Source organism: Gordionus sp. m RMFG-2023, chromosome 1, assembly GCF_954871325.1.
Source record: "Gordionus sp. m RMFG-2023 chromosome 1, tfGorSpeb1-WG-v2, whole genome shotgun sequence".
Taxonomy (NCBI): domain Eukaryota; kingdom Metazoa; phylum Nematomorpha; class Gordioida; order Chordodea; family Parachordodidae; genus Gordionus; species Gordionus sp. m RMFG-2023.
Window position 1 is genome coordinate 93,101,527 of NC_088775.1, and position 18,769 is coordinate 93,120,295.

Genomic DNA, 18,769 nt, shown 5'->3' on the forward strand with positions numbered 1-18,769 from the left:
AATAACATGTTGTTTTCCTTAAAATAAATGCATTCTCAATATATTTATTGTTTCGCGGTAATGCACTCGCGATAAAAAATTCGCTGTAAAGTGTTCGCGTAAAATTTATCGCTAAAATGTATTCGCCCTATTCGGAAAATTGTTTTCTCGCTATAAATGTTTCGCGGAGATAAATTAGCAGAATTGGTTTCGCGATTTTACCTTCGCTATAAAATCTTTTCGCGATAAACGACATTCGCGATAAAAGTTTCACTGAATTGACCTGATACGGGATGAATTTACCAGGTAAAGAACTTTGCTGACTGAGAATTAAAAACTTGCTTTACATTATTCGTAAAATCCAAAATTCCATATACTTTTTTTCCCATATATTTTAAGAAAAAATTTAAAATGTTTTGCGTCACCTTACTCAAAAAAAAAAAAGAAACGCGTTACCTTTTAAAACTAGTGCCATTTTTTTCCTCAAAAAGGGTAAATCCGATCCTTTCATCGACCTTACTATTAATGAATTAATGATATATTCCTTGTGAAATATGGATGTTGAAAGAAATGTTGCCGCATGCAATTTTTTTGCGACAGATATGCAAATTTTATAGTTAATTTTTTAAAGATTTATGTGGGTTAATCATCCAAGGGAGTATATCTCCTACTTCACAACGTATGTTATCCAAAATGTATGGATTGCATCCGACTATTTAAAAAAAGAAGTCAAATTTTAGGAACGAAGTAAAACAAAAGCCCCCTTTTCCCATATTTTAACAATAACTCTATCGAATATCGATTAAGAATTTTTACAATTAGCTATCGATCAAAATTTAGAAAAAAATTTAAAGTAAGTTTTCCGTTACCTCTAAAAAAAGAGTCCTTCCTTTTAAAAGCGATTATTGAATCGCGTTTTTTTTTCTCAAAAAAGGTAACATTCTTACTTTAAAGGCACTAGCAATGAATCATTTTGATGTTTGAGAACAGCATTATTAATATATTCCATTTGGAATGAGAATGTTGAAATGTGATAATGGTTTGAAGCATATAATTTCTTAACTGCAAATTTATCGTTAATGATTTATACTGGTTAATCATCCAAGGGAAGTATAAGTATGTTTGTCTTAATGAATGGACTGTAATCTACAGTTAAAAAATAGGATAAAAGTGCGAAATGTTACATGTTACTGAGTGGCCATCTCGGTGATGGGGTATGATAAGTGTCTGAGTATTTGACCGGATGAAGTGATTAGAAGAGAAGAGCTAAAGATCTGACAGTTGAATGGATCAGAGGTGGCATTGATGGGAAAAGTGGAATTAAAGGTATATGTTGCTGGAGTGGCCATCTCGGTGATGGGGTATGATAAGTATCTGAGTAATTGACCGGATGAAGTGATTAGAAAAGAAGAGCTAAAGATCCGACAGTTGAATGGATCAGAGGTGACATTGATGAGAAAAGTGGAATTAATGGTAGTGTTAAAAAAATAGAGTGGAGACTTTATTTTATGAATTATTAATGATCACTTTTTTTTTTAAATCGAAACTTGGGACTTTTCCTTTTATGATCAACATTTTCCTAAGCCTATGGGGACCTTTTTTTTGATCGGACTTTTCTTTTATAATTGACACTTTTTATCTTTTTTCGAATGGAAGCCCTGTATATGATCTTTATTATTTTTGAGTTACAATTTGCTTTTCTATTAGAAGTTACATATCTACACCTAGTGTTAAATCGGATCTTTTCTATCAAAGATCGAAATCGGAGATAATCCTATTACGATATTAATATCGGTAAGAAAGAAGGAAAGAAAGAAAGAAAGAAAGAAAGAAAGAAAGAAAGAAAGAAAGAAAGAAAGAAAGAAAGAAAGAAAGAAAGAACTTTCTTTCCCTGAAATCTATGGACAAAATTTACGATACAAATATCATTTACATTTAATTCCAATTGCCTCCAAAATAAAAAAATAATATACGAATGAATAATTATTAATCAATTCCGTAAAACATTTCATTTTCTTGGTGAGAAAATTGATTCTCCTCGTCTAAACGATCATATGATTTGTCATCGTTAATTTCGGATTCCGCTCCGGTAAAAATGATCTCTTTTGGTTCGCGTTCCTCGTCATACTGCAGTGAAAGGTCGATATGATACATGATATTTTCGATAGAATTTTTTTTATTTATATTTAACGGGTGAAACTTTATGAGGTCATAACTATTGATCACTGAAGCCAAAACCCTAGTTAATTTTAAGTATTTGGGTGGTAAGGTGATTGGCGATGAATCGCTAAAATGATCGTGCAGCTCGATTGAAGGCTCTGACAGTTGTGTAATAACATCTTGATTCGTAAAACATTCATCATCTGTGTCACTGTCATCATTTGAACCGTCCATCATTTTTTCATTATTTAGTGGCAATATTTTGGTCGTACATTTCGATGTCATTAAATCCATTTTAGAAAAAATATTCACGAATGATATACGTTCCATATTGATCATTACGGATAAAGAAGTTAACGTAACCGAAAAATATTTGTTAATGTCTACCAAGAAATGAACAGAATCTACTAAAAACACGCCACATATCCTAAAATCTGCACGGTCTATCAAAAAATCTACTAAACGTTTAATGACCGGTATATGCGTATATAATTCAATTTGACCTGGGCAGTCAAACAAAACATAATCTCCGTCGATCAAATTTTCCAAAAATTTTTCTTCGAGCCATAAAAAATTGTCTTTCGCTAAATATTCCATACAATATACCAATGCACCATTAGGACCAATAATATCGGCATGCTCATTGGACGATGGATATTTATCGAGATCTGTCTGGTCAGGTGCTATGTTATCGGAATATTCTTCCATCACATCGTGTACGGATATTAAATCTCTAATATCAATGTCATAAGTCAAATTTTCTTCGTGTCTTTGTGTGCTAGGATCAGTATTATTTAGGTCGACAAAATCCACTAATCCAGGATCTAAATTAACTAATTTTATATGGCGATGATCAATTCGTGAAATTCTGCAGTGATTTGATATAGATTTGCAGTAAGTTGTTTTTCCACTGCCGGCGGGACCCATGACTAATTGACCAAATTTAGGCATATTTTAATTGATTAAATAACGGGTTCAGTTTTTCTTCTCAAAGGTTTTGGATTTAATCTTTTTTGTTTCTCGGTATAAAACGTTGGATTGAACTAAATATGTAAAAATATATATTATAGTATACACAAAAAAATATTAAATAATAATCCCATTAAGAGTTATAAGCAAGTTTAATTCAAGATCTCGTACGTAAATTATGCCTATTAAAGAATTTCACTGCCCTAGCCTACTTATTCTCATTAGCTTTTGATTTCTTAAATTGGTGTATGTGTTGTTATTCATATTTTATAACTGTCCATATAAATAAAAGTTTCTCGTAGAGGCTTGGTTTTAAATTATGATTACATTTTAAAAAATAAAAGAATTATTTTAGTAAATAAATATTGCTTTTTAATGATTTTAAAAAAAATATATTTTATGCAATCAATTTAATTTCCCAAAAAAAATTCTTAATCTTTAGATTCCAGGAAGCCTAACAATTCTTTCTAGTAATTTATTAAAATTGTATCATTTTTATTTAAAAATTTATAATTTTTCCAAAAGATGGATTTTGAAAAAAATAATCGTTCATAGTAAGCATCAATTAACCAAGGATTAAATACATACATATAAAATATATAATATATGTTATATTTTTTATTAATCAAAATATCATTTTTTTTTATAAATACATAGTATATTCTCAAAATATTATTTACACATATTTTTTGTAGTATCAATTTTGTAATATACTAAATATCTGTTTAGATTTTAAAAAAATAAAATATGTTACAGTGTTGTTAAATGGCTCGTTTTGAGCCGATTTTTAAAAACCGGCTAACTCGATATTTTTAAAAACCGGTTAACTCGATATTTTTAAAAACCGGTTAACTCGATATTTTTAAAAACCGGTTAACTCAATATTTTTTTAAAACGGCTAACTCAGTTCTTTATCCAGAAAAATATTATGCAAGCCTGAAAATTTTGCTCATAGAAGGAGCAAAGGTCTAGACATATAGTATCGAAATTTCCAGGCTTAGTCAATATGTTTCTGGCGAAAATATTGCCGTTTTACAACATTAGCTAATATACTTGCTTATTAAATGATAATACTCGTCGAAAAATATGATTAAAATACGAGATAATCAATTTTTTGTGTATACCAGGTCGAATATAATTTTAAAAAAATTCCGAGCCGGGCCTAAAAATTTTTTTTTTAAATCCAGGCCGGTCCTAAAATTTTTGAATCCGGGCTAGGGCCGTAAAAAATTTTTGAAAGAAAAATCAGAGGCCAAAAATTTTTTAATCTGGGCCGGGCCATACAAATGGTACCTCCACAGGTCTCTGGTTTGGATACTGAAATTTTTTTTTCTAATAAATTAAATGCTAAAAATCATTGTTTATTTTCATTGAAGAATATATCGATTAAATTTTTGGAGATGGTCTTAGTGGTGTTGTTATACGGCTTGATTTGAGCCAATTTTTAAAATAGGCTAACTCAACATTAGAGCCAGGAGAATATTGCCTAAGAGTCAAGATTTTGCCAACAGATGTTCAATCCTATGAATCTTTAGGGTTTGCGTATTTAAAAATCGACTCAAATTCAGCTGTTTAACAACACTAGATCTTATGGGATTGGGCAAATTTTTTGAAACTTATTATGGCTTGGGATTTTAAATATAAATATAAGGCAAGCTTGGGTTCATAAATTTTTTTATTGGAGGCCTGGGGCAGGTCTGATCAAAAAATCCAGACTAGTGAAAGTCTTTGATGTAACTGAAAGTACTGCATGCATGAACATTAGATCTATTATAACATAAATCATCGCTAAGTAAATAGTTGAATATTTTGAGGTACAATCGTTAATGAATAACATTATAAAAACAAGTACCAGTTAAATAAAAAAAAAAAAATTAATAATTGATATCAGTGAAAAACTTTTATTCTCAATTTTTTTATATTCTATAGAGTAAAAGACAATCAGTTTCAAAAATCATAAAGAAGTCTATATTCTTAATTTTGGTATTTAGATTTAATTAAAATGAAAACCAATTTCTCTACAAGTTCTATTCCTAAACAACACAAAGTTTGAATGAAAATACCATTCTACCAAAAATGATGATCAATATGAGGTTTACTCTGAATTAAATATTCTAGTAGCCACCATTCAGTTAATCCTACTTAATTATTTAACTGAAAGAATAAATTTTGAATGGATTAGACCTAGCACTTTGATTTAATTATGCCTATCTTATCTAAGCCATAGGATTTAGGTCAAAATATAATTTTTTAAATCAATAGAGGTAATAACAACACTAACCTAGTCAAAAAGGGACTAATATCTGAAAAATATTAAATTTAATAAAAATAATTTATTTTAAAAATTAAAAAAAATTTGGACAAGCTTTTTAATATTCTATTAATCTAAGATGAATGAACATGTAGCTATTTTTTAACCATTTATCATTATTTTTTTAGGTTTGATGTGAAGTATGAGAATTTGAGTGTTGAAGGGATTTTTTATAATTTACTTCAATTGAAGATCCAATGGGGTTTACAAAATAAATATAATTTTGAATGTTATTATTTAGGTACCGAGGGATAAGATAATGGGGCATTAAAATGCCAAAGCATTATATGCAATTCAATAATAAAACTATTTAATGTATAAATTTAACCATAAGGATCAAAAAGAATTTTTTGTAATTTTTCGGTTTGTTTAGGCCTAAACAAATAATATTTGTGTCCAGTTCCAGCAAGGCTACTAAGCAGAACTAAGGTCATTCTATAATATAAATGTAAATTAATCAAAAATTGATAATTAACTTTTCCTTGGCCATTTAAAAATTCAATTTTTTGTTTATGCATGGGTTATCGACATTAAACTGAGAATTGACAGGTAAAATTTATTTTTATTTTATTGCCTATCAATTATATTTAAATATATAAACAAAATGTTTTTAAAGTAAAAATCAAATCTATACAAAATTAAAATTAATTAAATATATAAATTAAATAATAGAAGATATTGTAGTCCATAATAATATGTATAGAACAGATCTATTATATAGAAAATATAACACCCATAATATATTTTATATATCATAAATAAAATTACGCTAGTAGCGTAAATTATTAAAATTTTAGTTTTTAATAAAAAATAATATGAATTATAGGAGCCTAATTATTCGCTCTGGATTAATTGATTTGGTATCAACTTATATAAACATAAAATGAAAAAATTTTTAAGATCCCATCATTATTTTTGGAGTTATAATGTGAATTCTCAGTTTAGTCAATTTTTTAATTTTTTTTTAAATTTTTGTTTTAAAAATATTTTATTTTTTTGACTCATTTAGTGTAAACTAACTTATATAAACATAAAATGAAAAAAATTTTTAAGTTTCCATCATTATTTTTGGAGTTATGATGTGAATTCTCAGTTTAGTCAATTTTTTAATTTTTTTAAAAATTTTTAAAACTATTATATTAGTTTACTTCCCAAAGAGCTATCCTAGACTCTTTTGACTTCTCATTTTCTTCTCGCTTTGTATGATATTTCATTCTATTTTTATTAATATAGTTTTATATGTTTTATGCTATTCCTAAGAAAAATTTTTTAAAATTATAATGGGTCGGGCTGGGCTTGGAAAATATTTTTATAAATTATATTGGGCTACGCTTGGGGAAAATTTTTCAAATTATTATCAGCTTGGACGCTTGAGAATTTTTTTTATTATTAACTATGGATCAGACATAACAAATAAACCAAAGCCCATAAAATCTGAATTTTGATTCTATTTTTAAATTCATTATGATTTTTTAAAATATTTTATTCCAGTTCTCAACTACCAAAATTATTATGATCTTTAATTGGGGTTGGAGAAATTTTTTCAAAATTATTATGGCCTTGGACCTTTGCTTGGGAATTTTTCCAATATTAAATAATAGGCATAGATGATCAGTAATATTTTAACAAATAATATCGATATCGGTATCGAGGAAAAGCTTTAAATATATTTTGTCTCAAAAGATGGCATTTAAACTTAGTTTTAATGGATTGGACTTGATCTGAAGGTGGGAGGGGGTTATAAAGAATAAAAATTGGATATTATTTTCAAATAACAGGTAACAAATTATAAGAGTAAGGAGAAAATTCTTATTCCCCGTCATTTTTGACGGAATCAGCAATGCTGACTAACGGGAGCTCTGGTACTCTTAGTTATATATTTTTCATTTTGCCCTTCAAGAAAACGGGTTCATACTTTTCTCCCTTATTCGATGATAGATAAATCAGTATTTTTACAAAATATATTAATAAAGTATATATACAGTTTTGCAAAGTTGTTAAAGAATCTAGATACAAGTTTCTAGATACAAGTTTCTAAATCCTGTATCTAGATATAAAAATGTGGTATCTGTATCTAGATATATTTAAAAAGTATCTTTTAACAACACTGATTTGATTACATGAAAATTAAGAATTTAATATAACGTAATCTTTTAAATTCCATATCTTTATAATAATTTGTCTTAGTTTGTAAAACTTCTAGAGATATATTCGATAATATTGTTTGTTATTTGATTGAGGGAGATACTTTCATTTGTATCTCAGAAATTATTAACGTAATTTTAAATGCGCTAGAACGAAACACCTGATATTATAGGATCTAAATAAAAAAATAAATATATTGTAATAAATAAAATATTTTATTTTGTAAGAGGTCCGGGATTGTCGGTTAATGATGCTTGGTACCTTAAGGTACCATCTATCAAATTTGAATTTTGTTCATTTTTCATTTGGATAGGCACTACCAAATATATTTATAATATATATTTGAAAAATCGTGATTTTTGAAAAGCCTCTATGGCCTAGTAGGCAAGAGCTTGGCTTACTTATCCTATGCTTCCGGGTTCGAATCCCGGGAATGATCATGTTTTTTTTCTTATTCTAACTTGGTGGTTCCATCCTTGGGGGGATGATATATAGAAGGCCGGACTCGACCACGTGATTCCGTATTAATATATTAAATAATAAGGGTCTTATTACATTTTAATAAATTTTGGTCGGTATTTAGCAAATTAGATTGGTATTTAAAATATTGCCATACATTCACTTGGTAGTAAGCATCATTAACCGGGATTGTCCATAAAAAATTTATGTGCTATAAAAAATAAATTAGCAAATTATCTAAGGTAGAAATTTATAAAAATTAAAATTTAAGAAATATGAAAAACACCCGAGGCACCTGATTCCCAGAAAAAACCCCCGGAAAAATACCACCCAGGAAATAATACCCCCAGTGAAAAACCACTAGAAAAAAATCTCGATTTGCTATAGTAATAAATACATTATCCATCCTTAATTACCAGAGTTATTAAAAGATACTTTTTAAATGGATCTAGATACAGATACATCGTCTAAAATAATATCTAGATACAGATATTTTAACCAAAAATTTATCTAGATACAGATACAGATACCACATTTTTATATCTGGAAACAGGATCTAGATACTTGGATCTAGATACTTGTATCTGGATACAGGATCTAGATACAACAACTCTGTTAATTACTATATTAAGTTGACTAAATTTGACAAAATTTTGCGATAAAATATGTTTATTTTATTGGGAAATCATTATTATGTATATACTAATTTAATATTTTAAAATTATAATTATATGGGTTGACATCGAATATTGAAGGAAATCGCTTTGATAAAATCTGGAAGGCTTCACATCCCATCACAGTATTCCTCGCAAAGTTTCTTTAGCCGAATTTGAGTAGATTTTCTTTTCGGTGTCCAACTATCTACACGCCATAGTTCAAGTTTGGTTTCATCACTATCCACCTAGAATTTCATTTTTTTTAATCAATATCCAGATTATTAGGTTTTTATTCCCAATCACATTAAAAAACGATGATCTCAACTTCCATCAATATTTAATGGTTGATTATGAGCAGTTTCAAGTATCGGGTCTTGATTTTCTAGTGTTAATGATAATATTACTCGGCAGTTAAAAGATGAATACTTTGAGCAGCGCCATCTTACCTTGTTGAGGCATTTTTTATGGATCGTATATGAGTAACCTTCAAATACAACTTTTCCAGGATAAATTAGATACATAAATTATTTTATAAAATATAAATTTTATGACTTAAATATTATATTTGTATATTATCAAATTAAAATATATTTAAAAAAAAATTTTTTGTCTTTATATACCGTATAAAGAAAATACAAATTATTAAATATTTAATTTTATAAATACCAGGAATAATAGCGTTATTTGAACTGATAGACAATTTTAATTCTGTTGATTAAATATAAATTTAAACCCTTAATTATAAACAATAAGATAATACATCTTAAAAGCTGTTCGTTTAGATACTTGCTGAAACAATTATACTTTTTAATAAAATTTTTAACTTTCAATTGTCTAAATATCAGGAATTATAGCGTTTTCAATTCTGATAAACAATTTTAATTCTGTTGATTAAATATAAATTTAAACCCTTAATTATAAACAATAAGATAATACATCTTAATATCTGTTCGTTTAGATACTTGCTGAAGCAATTATACTTTTTAATAAAATTTTTAACTTTCAATTGTCTAAATATCAGGAGTTATAGCGTTTTCAATTCTGATAAACAATTTTAATTCTGTTGATTAAATATAAATTTAAACCCTTAATTATAAACAATAAGATAATACATCTTAATAGCTGTTCGTTTAGATACTTGCTGAAGCAATTATACTTTTTAATAAAATTTTTAACTTTCAATTGTCTAAATATCAGGAGTTATAGCGTTTTCAATTCTGATAAACAATTTTAATTCTGTTGATTAAATATAAATTTAAACCCTTAATTATAAACAATAAGATAATACATCTTAATAGCTGTTCGTTTAGATACTTGCTGAAGCAATTATACTTTTTAATAAAATTTTTAACTTTCAATTGTCTAAATATCAGGAGTTATAGCGTTTTCAATTCTGATAAACAATTTTAATTCTGTTGATTAAATATAAATTTAAACCCTTAATTATAAACAATAAGATAATACATCTTAATAGCTGTTCGTTTAGATACTTGCTGAAGCAATTATACTTTTTAATAAAATTTTTAACTTTCAATTGTCTAAATATCAGGAGTTATAGCGTTTTCAATTCTGATAAACAATTTTAATTCTGTTGATTAAATATAAATTTAAACCCTTAATGATAAACAATAAGATAATACATCTTATTAGCTGTCAATGATTGTGATATTCGCTTATAAAATTATTCATCAATATAATATAATGTCATGGACACCCATAAATTTATTTATCAATATAAATTATTGCTAGGTTATACTAAAATATTAAGTGAAAATTAAAATAATTCCTAAAAAGATTTATCAAAAATGAGAAGAAAAAAATTGAGAAAAGATCAGAAAAATTAAGATTAAAAATGAAATGAAAGAGATTGAAATGGTTAGAAATGTATGTAAACGATTACTATATAAGGGAAAAAAATCATAAAAAGTTAAAATATTGAATTGTTAAAAAAAATGGAGTAGAGTAGTGAAGAAAAATAACAGGAAAAAATTATAAATTAGTTTTAAAAGACAGAAGAATATCAAAAATGAGAAGAAAAATAGAAATTGAGAAAAGATATAGTAAGAAAAATAATAAATAAATCGTAAAAAGTTGGAAATAAAATAAGAAGGAATAATAAAAATTGAAAAAATAACGATTTTTCTTTTTTGAATGGGAATTTTCCTTATTTGATCGGATAATTTTCCTTTTATGATTGAAACTTTTCCTTTTATTTTGATTGGGACAGAGGTTTTCAATGGGTTTTTTTTCAGGGGGTTTCTTCCTATTACGGCTGGATCATCTATAACTATATATCACCTGGAAGAACTTGTCACTTAAAACTGTCATAAAATTTACAAAAAATAAGTCCATCTAACGTCATTCGTGCCCTTAGACAATCCAGTAGCTTATAATGTTTTTAGAAATTTGGTTGGATTTTTTTTATTCTTTAAAATGGCTTATAAGTATCCCGCCAAAACCTGCCATTGGTCTTCTCAATTGATAAAAATTTAATTTAAAGATATTAAATTTTTAAAAATATTTCAATATTTTTTATGCATCATAAAATTGAGATTAGTTTATAATTTAGAATTGATATTTAGTCATATTGAATCTAATACAGGGTTTCCCATTCAAAAAAGGAAAAGGGTCAATTAAAAGGAAAAAGTCCAATCAAAAAAGAAAAAGTCCCTAAGGTTTAGGAAAAAGTCCGATCAAAAAAGGAAAAGGTCCAATCAAAAAAGGAAAAGTGTCAATCAAAAAAAGAAAATTCCCAATCAAAAAAGGAAAATGGTTATTTTTTAAATTTTTTTTAAAAAATTTATAAATTTTTATTTTTCTTACTATCTTTTCTTAATTTATTTTCCTTCTCATATTTCATAATTCTTTTGTATTTTTAAAAATAATTTATAAATTTTATTTTTCTTCACTCAATTTTTTATGCCATTTTTTAACAATTCTCTCCTCTTTTTTCATTCTACATTACAATATCTTGAATTTTTATGATTTTTTCTCCTTATATTGTAATTTTTTACATAAATTTCTTCTAACCTTTTTAATCTGTCTAAGTCATTTTTGATCTTTATTTTTTTGATCTTTTCTCAATTTTTTTCTCTCATTTTTGATAATTCTTTTTTAGTAATTATATTTAATTTTCACTAAATTTTTGGCAGACAATTTTTTTTATATTGGAATTTTTTTTACATATCAAATTATTTAATTACAATTGCTGAATTAAATTAATCGTTTGATTATAATATACCTTTTTACAATTAAATAAGTTTGAACTGCAATATCAAAAAACGATATGTAAATTAATAAAATATAATCTAAAATAAAATTATTTTTAAGAAAGCAAAAAAGAATAATAAAAAAAAAATTGAGAAAAGATCAGAAAAATAAAAATTAAAAATGACTTAAAGAGAGTGAAAAGGTTAGAAATGTATAAAAGATTAAAATATAAGTAGAGATGTAAAGGCAGGGAAACGGGAAATTTTGCCTTAATACAAATATAATATTTTATTGCAAAAATTATGATTTATAATTTAAATTCCATAATTAAGATTCCAGAACCCATTTTCTTTGAACCCATTGATACAGGATCTAGTGCTCACACGGGGGATTATATCGCATCTGAGCTGAACAAGGTAATTGAACAAATTTGTAGTAAAAAATTTATCTCACTAGTAACTGATAATGCAAAGAATATGAAAAAGAACCTAGAGTCTTGTTTGGGCAAAATATAATTATATTGAATGCTTTGAATGTGCCTCACATGGCTTGAATCATCTTATTAAAGATTTAATGCCAAATACCGTTTTATTGAAAGATCATCAAAAAAACCAAACAAATAATTAAATAAAAAAAATTGAATGGTATTTTTATTGACAACTTTTAAAGAAAGGCGAATATTGAAAGGATGTAAATCTTCGATTCCAAGTCCGACAAGATGGTGAAGTTTTGTTATAATGTTGCAAAGTGTTGTAAAAAAAATAAAAAAGTGTTTGCAAGAAATTGCAATTTCAAGTTTATTTATAGACAAACAAGAAGACATATTATATTCAGAGTTGTTAAAGGATCTAGATATATAAATGTGGTATCTGTATCTGTATCTGTATCTAGATAGATTTTTGATTAAAATATCTGTATCTTAAAATGTATCTTTTAACAACTTTGATCATATTGGACAAAGTAGGATTGACTTTCATGAAATTTATTTATAACAAAATTATAATTGTAGAATCGTACCAGAAATATTTTGGGATACAAAAGATAAACTCAATTCATAACTTTTATTTTTAATGAAGATTTGAAAAAAACGAAAGAAATTTTGTTTCCAAGAATATATGAAACAAATTTTCAGAATCCCATATATTATGGAGTGTACAGTAGCTTTAAATTTAATATTATTTCAGCCCAATTGAATGGTGCTATTTGGAAAAATTATGGGTAAATTAGGAGAAAATCGTTCAAAATAAGGTTTCTATAAAGGAAGGAGCTGGCATATGGGAGAGCTCAATCCATACCAAACTACTCATTTGGTGAAAAAGGTTGTATTCAAATCAACCCCTCTGTCAAGTGGCAGTAAGTTGTCTTTCAATGCCACCCTTTAGGGACTCTCAGAAAGAGTTTGGGTCAGCATTTGGAAAAATTCCTTCAAAAACTAGAAAATAGAATTAAGAAAGAAAGAGTCCAAAAATTAGTATCAATAAGAAGGCATAACATACGTTTAAAGGATCACACAAATTACATCATGTTCGGGATATCAAAAGAATTTTAATTACATCCCATAAAGTTGATGATGCTTGCTATTACATTGGCATTCTGTGAATTTTAAATGTAATTTATAATTTGTATGCTTATTTTAATTAATAAAGTTATTTTTAAAAAAAAATTGAAAGGTTTAAAGTGTATTTTGTGGTTATTTTTTAATTCTCCGTTATCTAATTTTCCTTTTTTCCAGCCAATTTTCCCTTTTTCCCCCAATCCCAGGGAAATTTCTTCTGAACCAATTTTCCGGGGTAAGTTACAGCTCTAAATATAAGGTTAAAAAATCATAAAAAATCAAAATATTGTTATGCAGGATGAAAAAAGAGGAAAAAAACTGTTAAAAAATAACATAAAAAAAATCGAGTAAGAAGAAGTGAAGAAAAATAACAGGAAAAATTTTTAAAATATTTGTCTAAAAAGACAAAGAAAAAGATTATCAAAAGAGAAGAAAAATAAATTGAGAAAAGATATAGTAAGAAAATTTAAAAAATAACGATTTTCCTTTTTTGAATGGAAAATTTCATTTTTTGATTGACACTTTTTCTTTCCTTTTGGGAATTTTCCTTTTTTGATTGACATTTTCCTTTTTTGATTGACACTTTTCCTTTTGATAAGACTTTTTCCTAAACCTTTTGTTTGATTGACACTTTTCCTTTTTTGATTGACACTTTTTCTTTTTTGATTGACACTTTTCCTTTTTTGATTGGGAAATTCTGTAATATATCTGATCCTGATAAAACATCTAGTTAAGCCCATTCTGATATTTCTCAAAGGGCATTCAAAATATGCTAATTAGATTCAAAATGCTGTAACAGCTTGATGTCGAAGGTTCCATCTTGTTGGGCAGCTTTTTGCAGTTTCTTTCTTCCTGTAGTATACCTTAGAAATATAATTATATTTCCAAATACTTTTATTTGGATATCTGCACATTTCATTCTCATTAGAAATTTACCGAATAGATAAATTGAATGAATTTTTATTTAGTTTACATTTTATCTAAGAAAATAAACTTAAAATTTTTGTGAGATAAAATTCAATACAAAGAAAAAATGAAATGTATTAATAGCTGTAATTCTTAAAATATATCTTTATTTTATTCGTCATCAAATCGCATTTTTTTTCTTCAAATTCATATAATAAATATATATAAAGAAAATAAACATATTATAAATAATACAAAAATAAAATATACAATACATAACATAACATTTATCTCCCCAATATAATTGGTTTAGTTCATATTCTTTTAGGTTATCGATCTTGACTACTTGTAGTTTCTAACTTTTGTGTAAGACTTCCTTCAGATTCTTGACTTGTATCGTTATTCTCCCTCTCCTTTAGGTTCAATTCATCGTTATTGTCTAAAATCTCTTCATTTCTCTCTTCTACTTCGTACTCTTAAGTTAATATATTTTCGGTTCTTTTCCTTAATTAATCGGTATGACGTATCTATATTTTCTTCATATCGTAGTGATTCTAGTATGTTTTTAAAAGGCTTTTTCCCATTTATTTTCTTTATTATTGTAAGTGCGCCACCACACTTTTTCACCTCTAATTTTTGAGTGTAGTATTCTAACTTTTCCTTTTTGTTCCCCCGTACAAATTTATGGTCAAACAATCCTCTAGGTTTAATTTTAAGTAGTATTTCTGCTGGACTTTGTTCAATTTCTACCCCTGGTGTATTTTGGTAATTGTAGAGAAAAAAAAAGCTAAACTCGTTTCCAAATCCCTCTCATTTCTTGTATCCATGCTCTGTTTAAAGGTTCTAACTAAACGTCCGACCATGCCGTTAGTCTGAGGATGGTCTGGCAAAATATTTCTTAATTTTTTTTTATCGTGCTTTCTTTGTTGCACTAGTCATGGAAACTATTTTTGGCCAACGACAGACAGCATCTATCGCTACCAACCATTAATGATTTTGAAATAGTCCAGCATAATCAATATGTACTTCGGTGCCATCAGCGTCTACATGACAGTATATTTACTGGATGCAAACCTCCCCTCAAAAATATATATCTACCCCCCCTATATACCAAAATGTTATCCATAGATAATTTAAAAATGTAATAGAAAATTTTCGAGATTATTATAACCTACCCCCCAAAATGCCTACCCCCTACCCCTTACCCCTTTATAGATATTAGGATGCAAACTGTTCCTACCACCCCCCCCCCCCGGCTCATGTAGACGCTCTGTGCCATGCTTTTAGTGGTTTTGGTCAATTTTGAAATGATATCTTTTGAGGCATATCGTGTTGTTCCTGGCATTCTCTATATTTTTCGACTCATGTTTCTATATCTTGGTTTATATTAGGCCGCTACACGTATTGTCTTGCTCTCATCTTCATTTTTACCAATCCGATATGTCGTTGATGTATCATGTCTAACACGTTGTTTAGGCATTGTTGTGGTATTATCATTTTAGTTCTCCATAGTAAACAACCCCTCTCTCTGTCGTGATTTCCTCTCTTCTTTGGCAATACTCATTTAAATATGTTTCATAGTTTATTGGCCAACCCGTCTATTGTATACCAGTATACTTTATTAGAGAGTAAATCATGTTGCATTGTTTTTCTTTCAATTTCGCTTGCGTATAATGGTGTTTGTTCTCCCACCTATATTTGATCTAGTGATTCTTCCTTTAATATTACATTTCCCTGCAAAGGTAATCGAGATATGTCAGCATTGGCTAGTTTTCTACTACTTTTGAATTCTATTTCATATTGGTAACCTGCTAATAATGATGTTGTTGGTATACTTTTCTTGAATGAAATAAACTCATTAATGGCCTGTGGTCTGTTTTTAATGTGAACTCTTTTCCTTATATAAATTCTTTGAATTTTGTAACCCCAAACATGATGGCAAGAGCTTTTCTTTCTATTTGACCATAATTTTTCTTCGCTGCATTTAGCATTCCTGAGGAGAATGCGAATGGTCTCTCCTTACCCTCTTCCGTGATATTAATTTCCCAATTTATGGCTTACGTATCTGTTGCTAATATAATGATGGGTAATTTTGGATCATAATGTTGTAATATTTCAAGTAATACTTTTTGCTTTATTCATCTGTCCATCTCCAAACTACTGCTTTTTCTAATAATTTGTAAAATGGTTTGGCTTTGTCTGCAAAATTTGGAATAAATTTTGAATAGTATATTACTGACCCTAGAAATAACTGTAATTGTTTTAGATTTGTTGATTCTGGTGATTTTTTTACTGCTCCAGTATTTTTCTGTAGTTGTAATCCCGTTTTTTGAAATATTGTGTCCTAAGTAGTATACTCGACATTTTGTTTGAAAAATTTACATTTTAATTTTTAGTTTGATTCCATTTTGTCTAGACATTTTATTACCTTTTTAGGAATTTGTTTCTTGTTGCTCTCCATTTTTCCCGGTTATTGTAATATCATTTAAATAACGAGCTACTCCTTCAAAACCTTTTTATAGCTCGTTGAAATATTGCTGGAGAAGACGATATACCAAAAGATAGTCTTGTTTATTTAAGTAATCCTCTTGCGTATTGATTACAAGATATTTTTGAGACTCTTCCCCCACTTTAATTTTAAAATAGGCATCTGAGAGATTCAATATTAAAAATTACTCTGCTTTTCCCAAACTGGGTATAATAAATCTTGGATTCTTCTTGGTATTGGGTATGAATCAATATTAATATTTTGAAATATAGTTCTTTTAAAATCCCCATAAATTCCTAATGTTTTATCTTTCTTTTATACAATTACTATGGTTGATGCATAAAGTGGATTTTTAATCTAATATCTTAGTCTAAATTTAAGAATAATCAATATAATATATTCAAAAACAAAGACACATTATTATAATTTTCGTCCAATCAAAAATACGTAATATTTGTTGATTGATGGGTTACGTTAAAAATTAAATAATCATTATATAATTAATAAATGAAGAGATTTTGAGACAGTTAGGAGGCTTAAAATTTTAGTTAATTTCTTAGTTAGATCATAGTGTCTTTGCTTGCCCAAATTTTAAAAAAAATTGAAGGTGGATTTGATATCAATAGCGAGGTATATTATACCCAAGATCAACATGTTTGGAGGGGTATCCTGGCTTGATGCCAAGCTATGCCTAGTTGATGCATTTATTCTCATCTTGATTCCCGATAGATGCTATTTCTCTAAGAACATTGGGTTCTATCGTAGTGAGTAGAGAATTTTAGGAATTTTGAAAAAAAAAATCTTATAAATAAAAAAGCAGCCTTGTGAAAGCTGATAGACTTTTAATTGAATAAAATTTTTCCAATTTTTTTGGTGTTCATCGCGTTTCTATCGAAAATCAATTTACTTTTATGCGATACAACAATTACTAAATATTTGATTGAAAAACAGACGCGATATAAAAGTGCCAACTAATTTTTGAGCTGAGTTGCGTTTCCCAATAATGAACCATAAAAATCTAAATTGTTTCTGTGATTAACCCTATATTGCCCGACATATCAATAATTGGTATAATTTTTATTTAAAAAAACTTAATTTTGTCTTTAAATGGCCGGCCCTTAACCGTAAAAAAAAAATTTCAGTGTGTGTATTTAAATATACCATGTGCAATTTCAAACCTATTACAAAATTAAGAAATCTAATTTTATTATTTTGATAAATATAATGTAAATAAAACAAATTTATATTAATTTACATGAAATAATTTTAAAAACAATCGTTTTTAATAGTAAAACACAGGTCTTTTGCATCGCGCCATTTTACTATATTTTGGCCTGAGTGCTATTAAATCTTATCATATTTCTTTCTTCGTTGTCGGCCCCTTGCTATATTTTTCTTTATATTTGGTGTCAATTGATATTCCTTTTTTTAGCCTAGCGTTCGTATTCTTGTTACATTTACTGAGTACCTGCTATTGAAATTTTAAATGTTAATAATGGAATCTGTTATTTTACAAAATTTCGCATATACGTTAACCAAGATTTATTAGCATCATATCAAGTTTATGGAATACTATACGTATACGGTGATACCATTTACGTGATCTTATGTGAAACCAAGCTCCATCTTTAAGAAATTCTTATTCATTTGGAAACTGGCAATTATAAAATCTATTAGCTCTCGCTGTAGCCACACTGGAGACTAGCCCTCTTGGGCGAGTGATATTTGAAGTTCTATACCACAGAAACCATTTATCAAAAGACAATTTAAAATTGGAATGTAGTGGTGTTGAAATACCGCATTTCCGTTAGAATCAACATCTGCTGATCTTGAATCAAGAATTTCCTCATCTAATGAACCACTAAAGTTAGGATCAGAACCATCTTCTGGAATACAGTAGGATTAACTATAGATAGCAAATAAAGAACTTT

General features: G+C 27.5%; 1 protein-coding gene across 1 annotated transcript; it reads right to left on the reverse strand.

Moving 5' to 3' along the window:
* Window positions 1-1,896: 1,896 nt before the first annotated feature.
* On the reverse strand, window positions 1,897-6,011 carry LOC135931421 (GPN-loop GTPase 3-like). Its single transcript, XM_065468504.1, has 3 exons — window positions 5,896-6,011; window positions 5,748-5,854; window positions 1,897-3,182 (listed from the first exon to the last, which is right to left on the reverse strand). Exon 3 carries the CDS (start codon window positions 3,088-3,090, stop codon window positions 1,966-1,968), a length of 1,125 nt encoding a protein of 374 aa, XP_065324576.1. The 5' UTR covers window positions 3,091-3,182; window positions 5,748-5,854; window positions 5,896-6,011; the 3' UTR covers window positions 1,897-1,965.
* Between the last annotated feature and the right edge of the window lie 12,758 nt (window positions 6,012-18,769).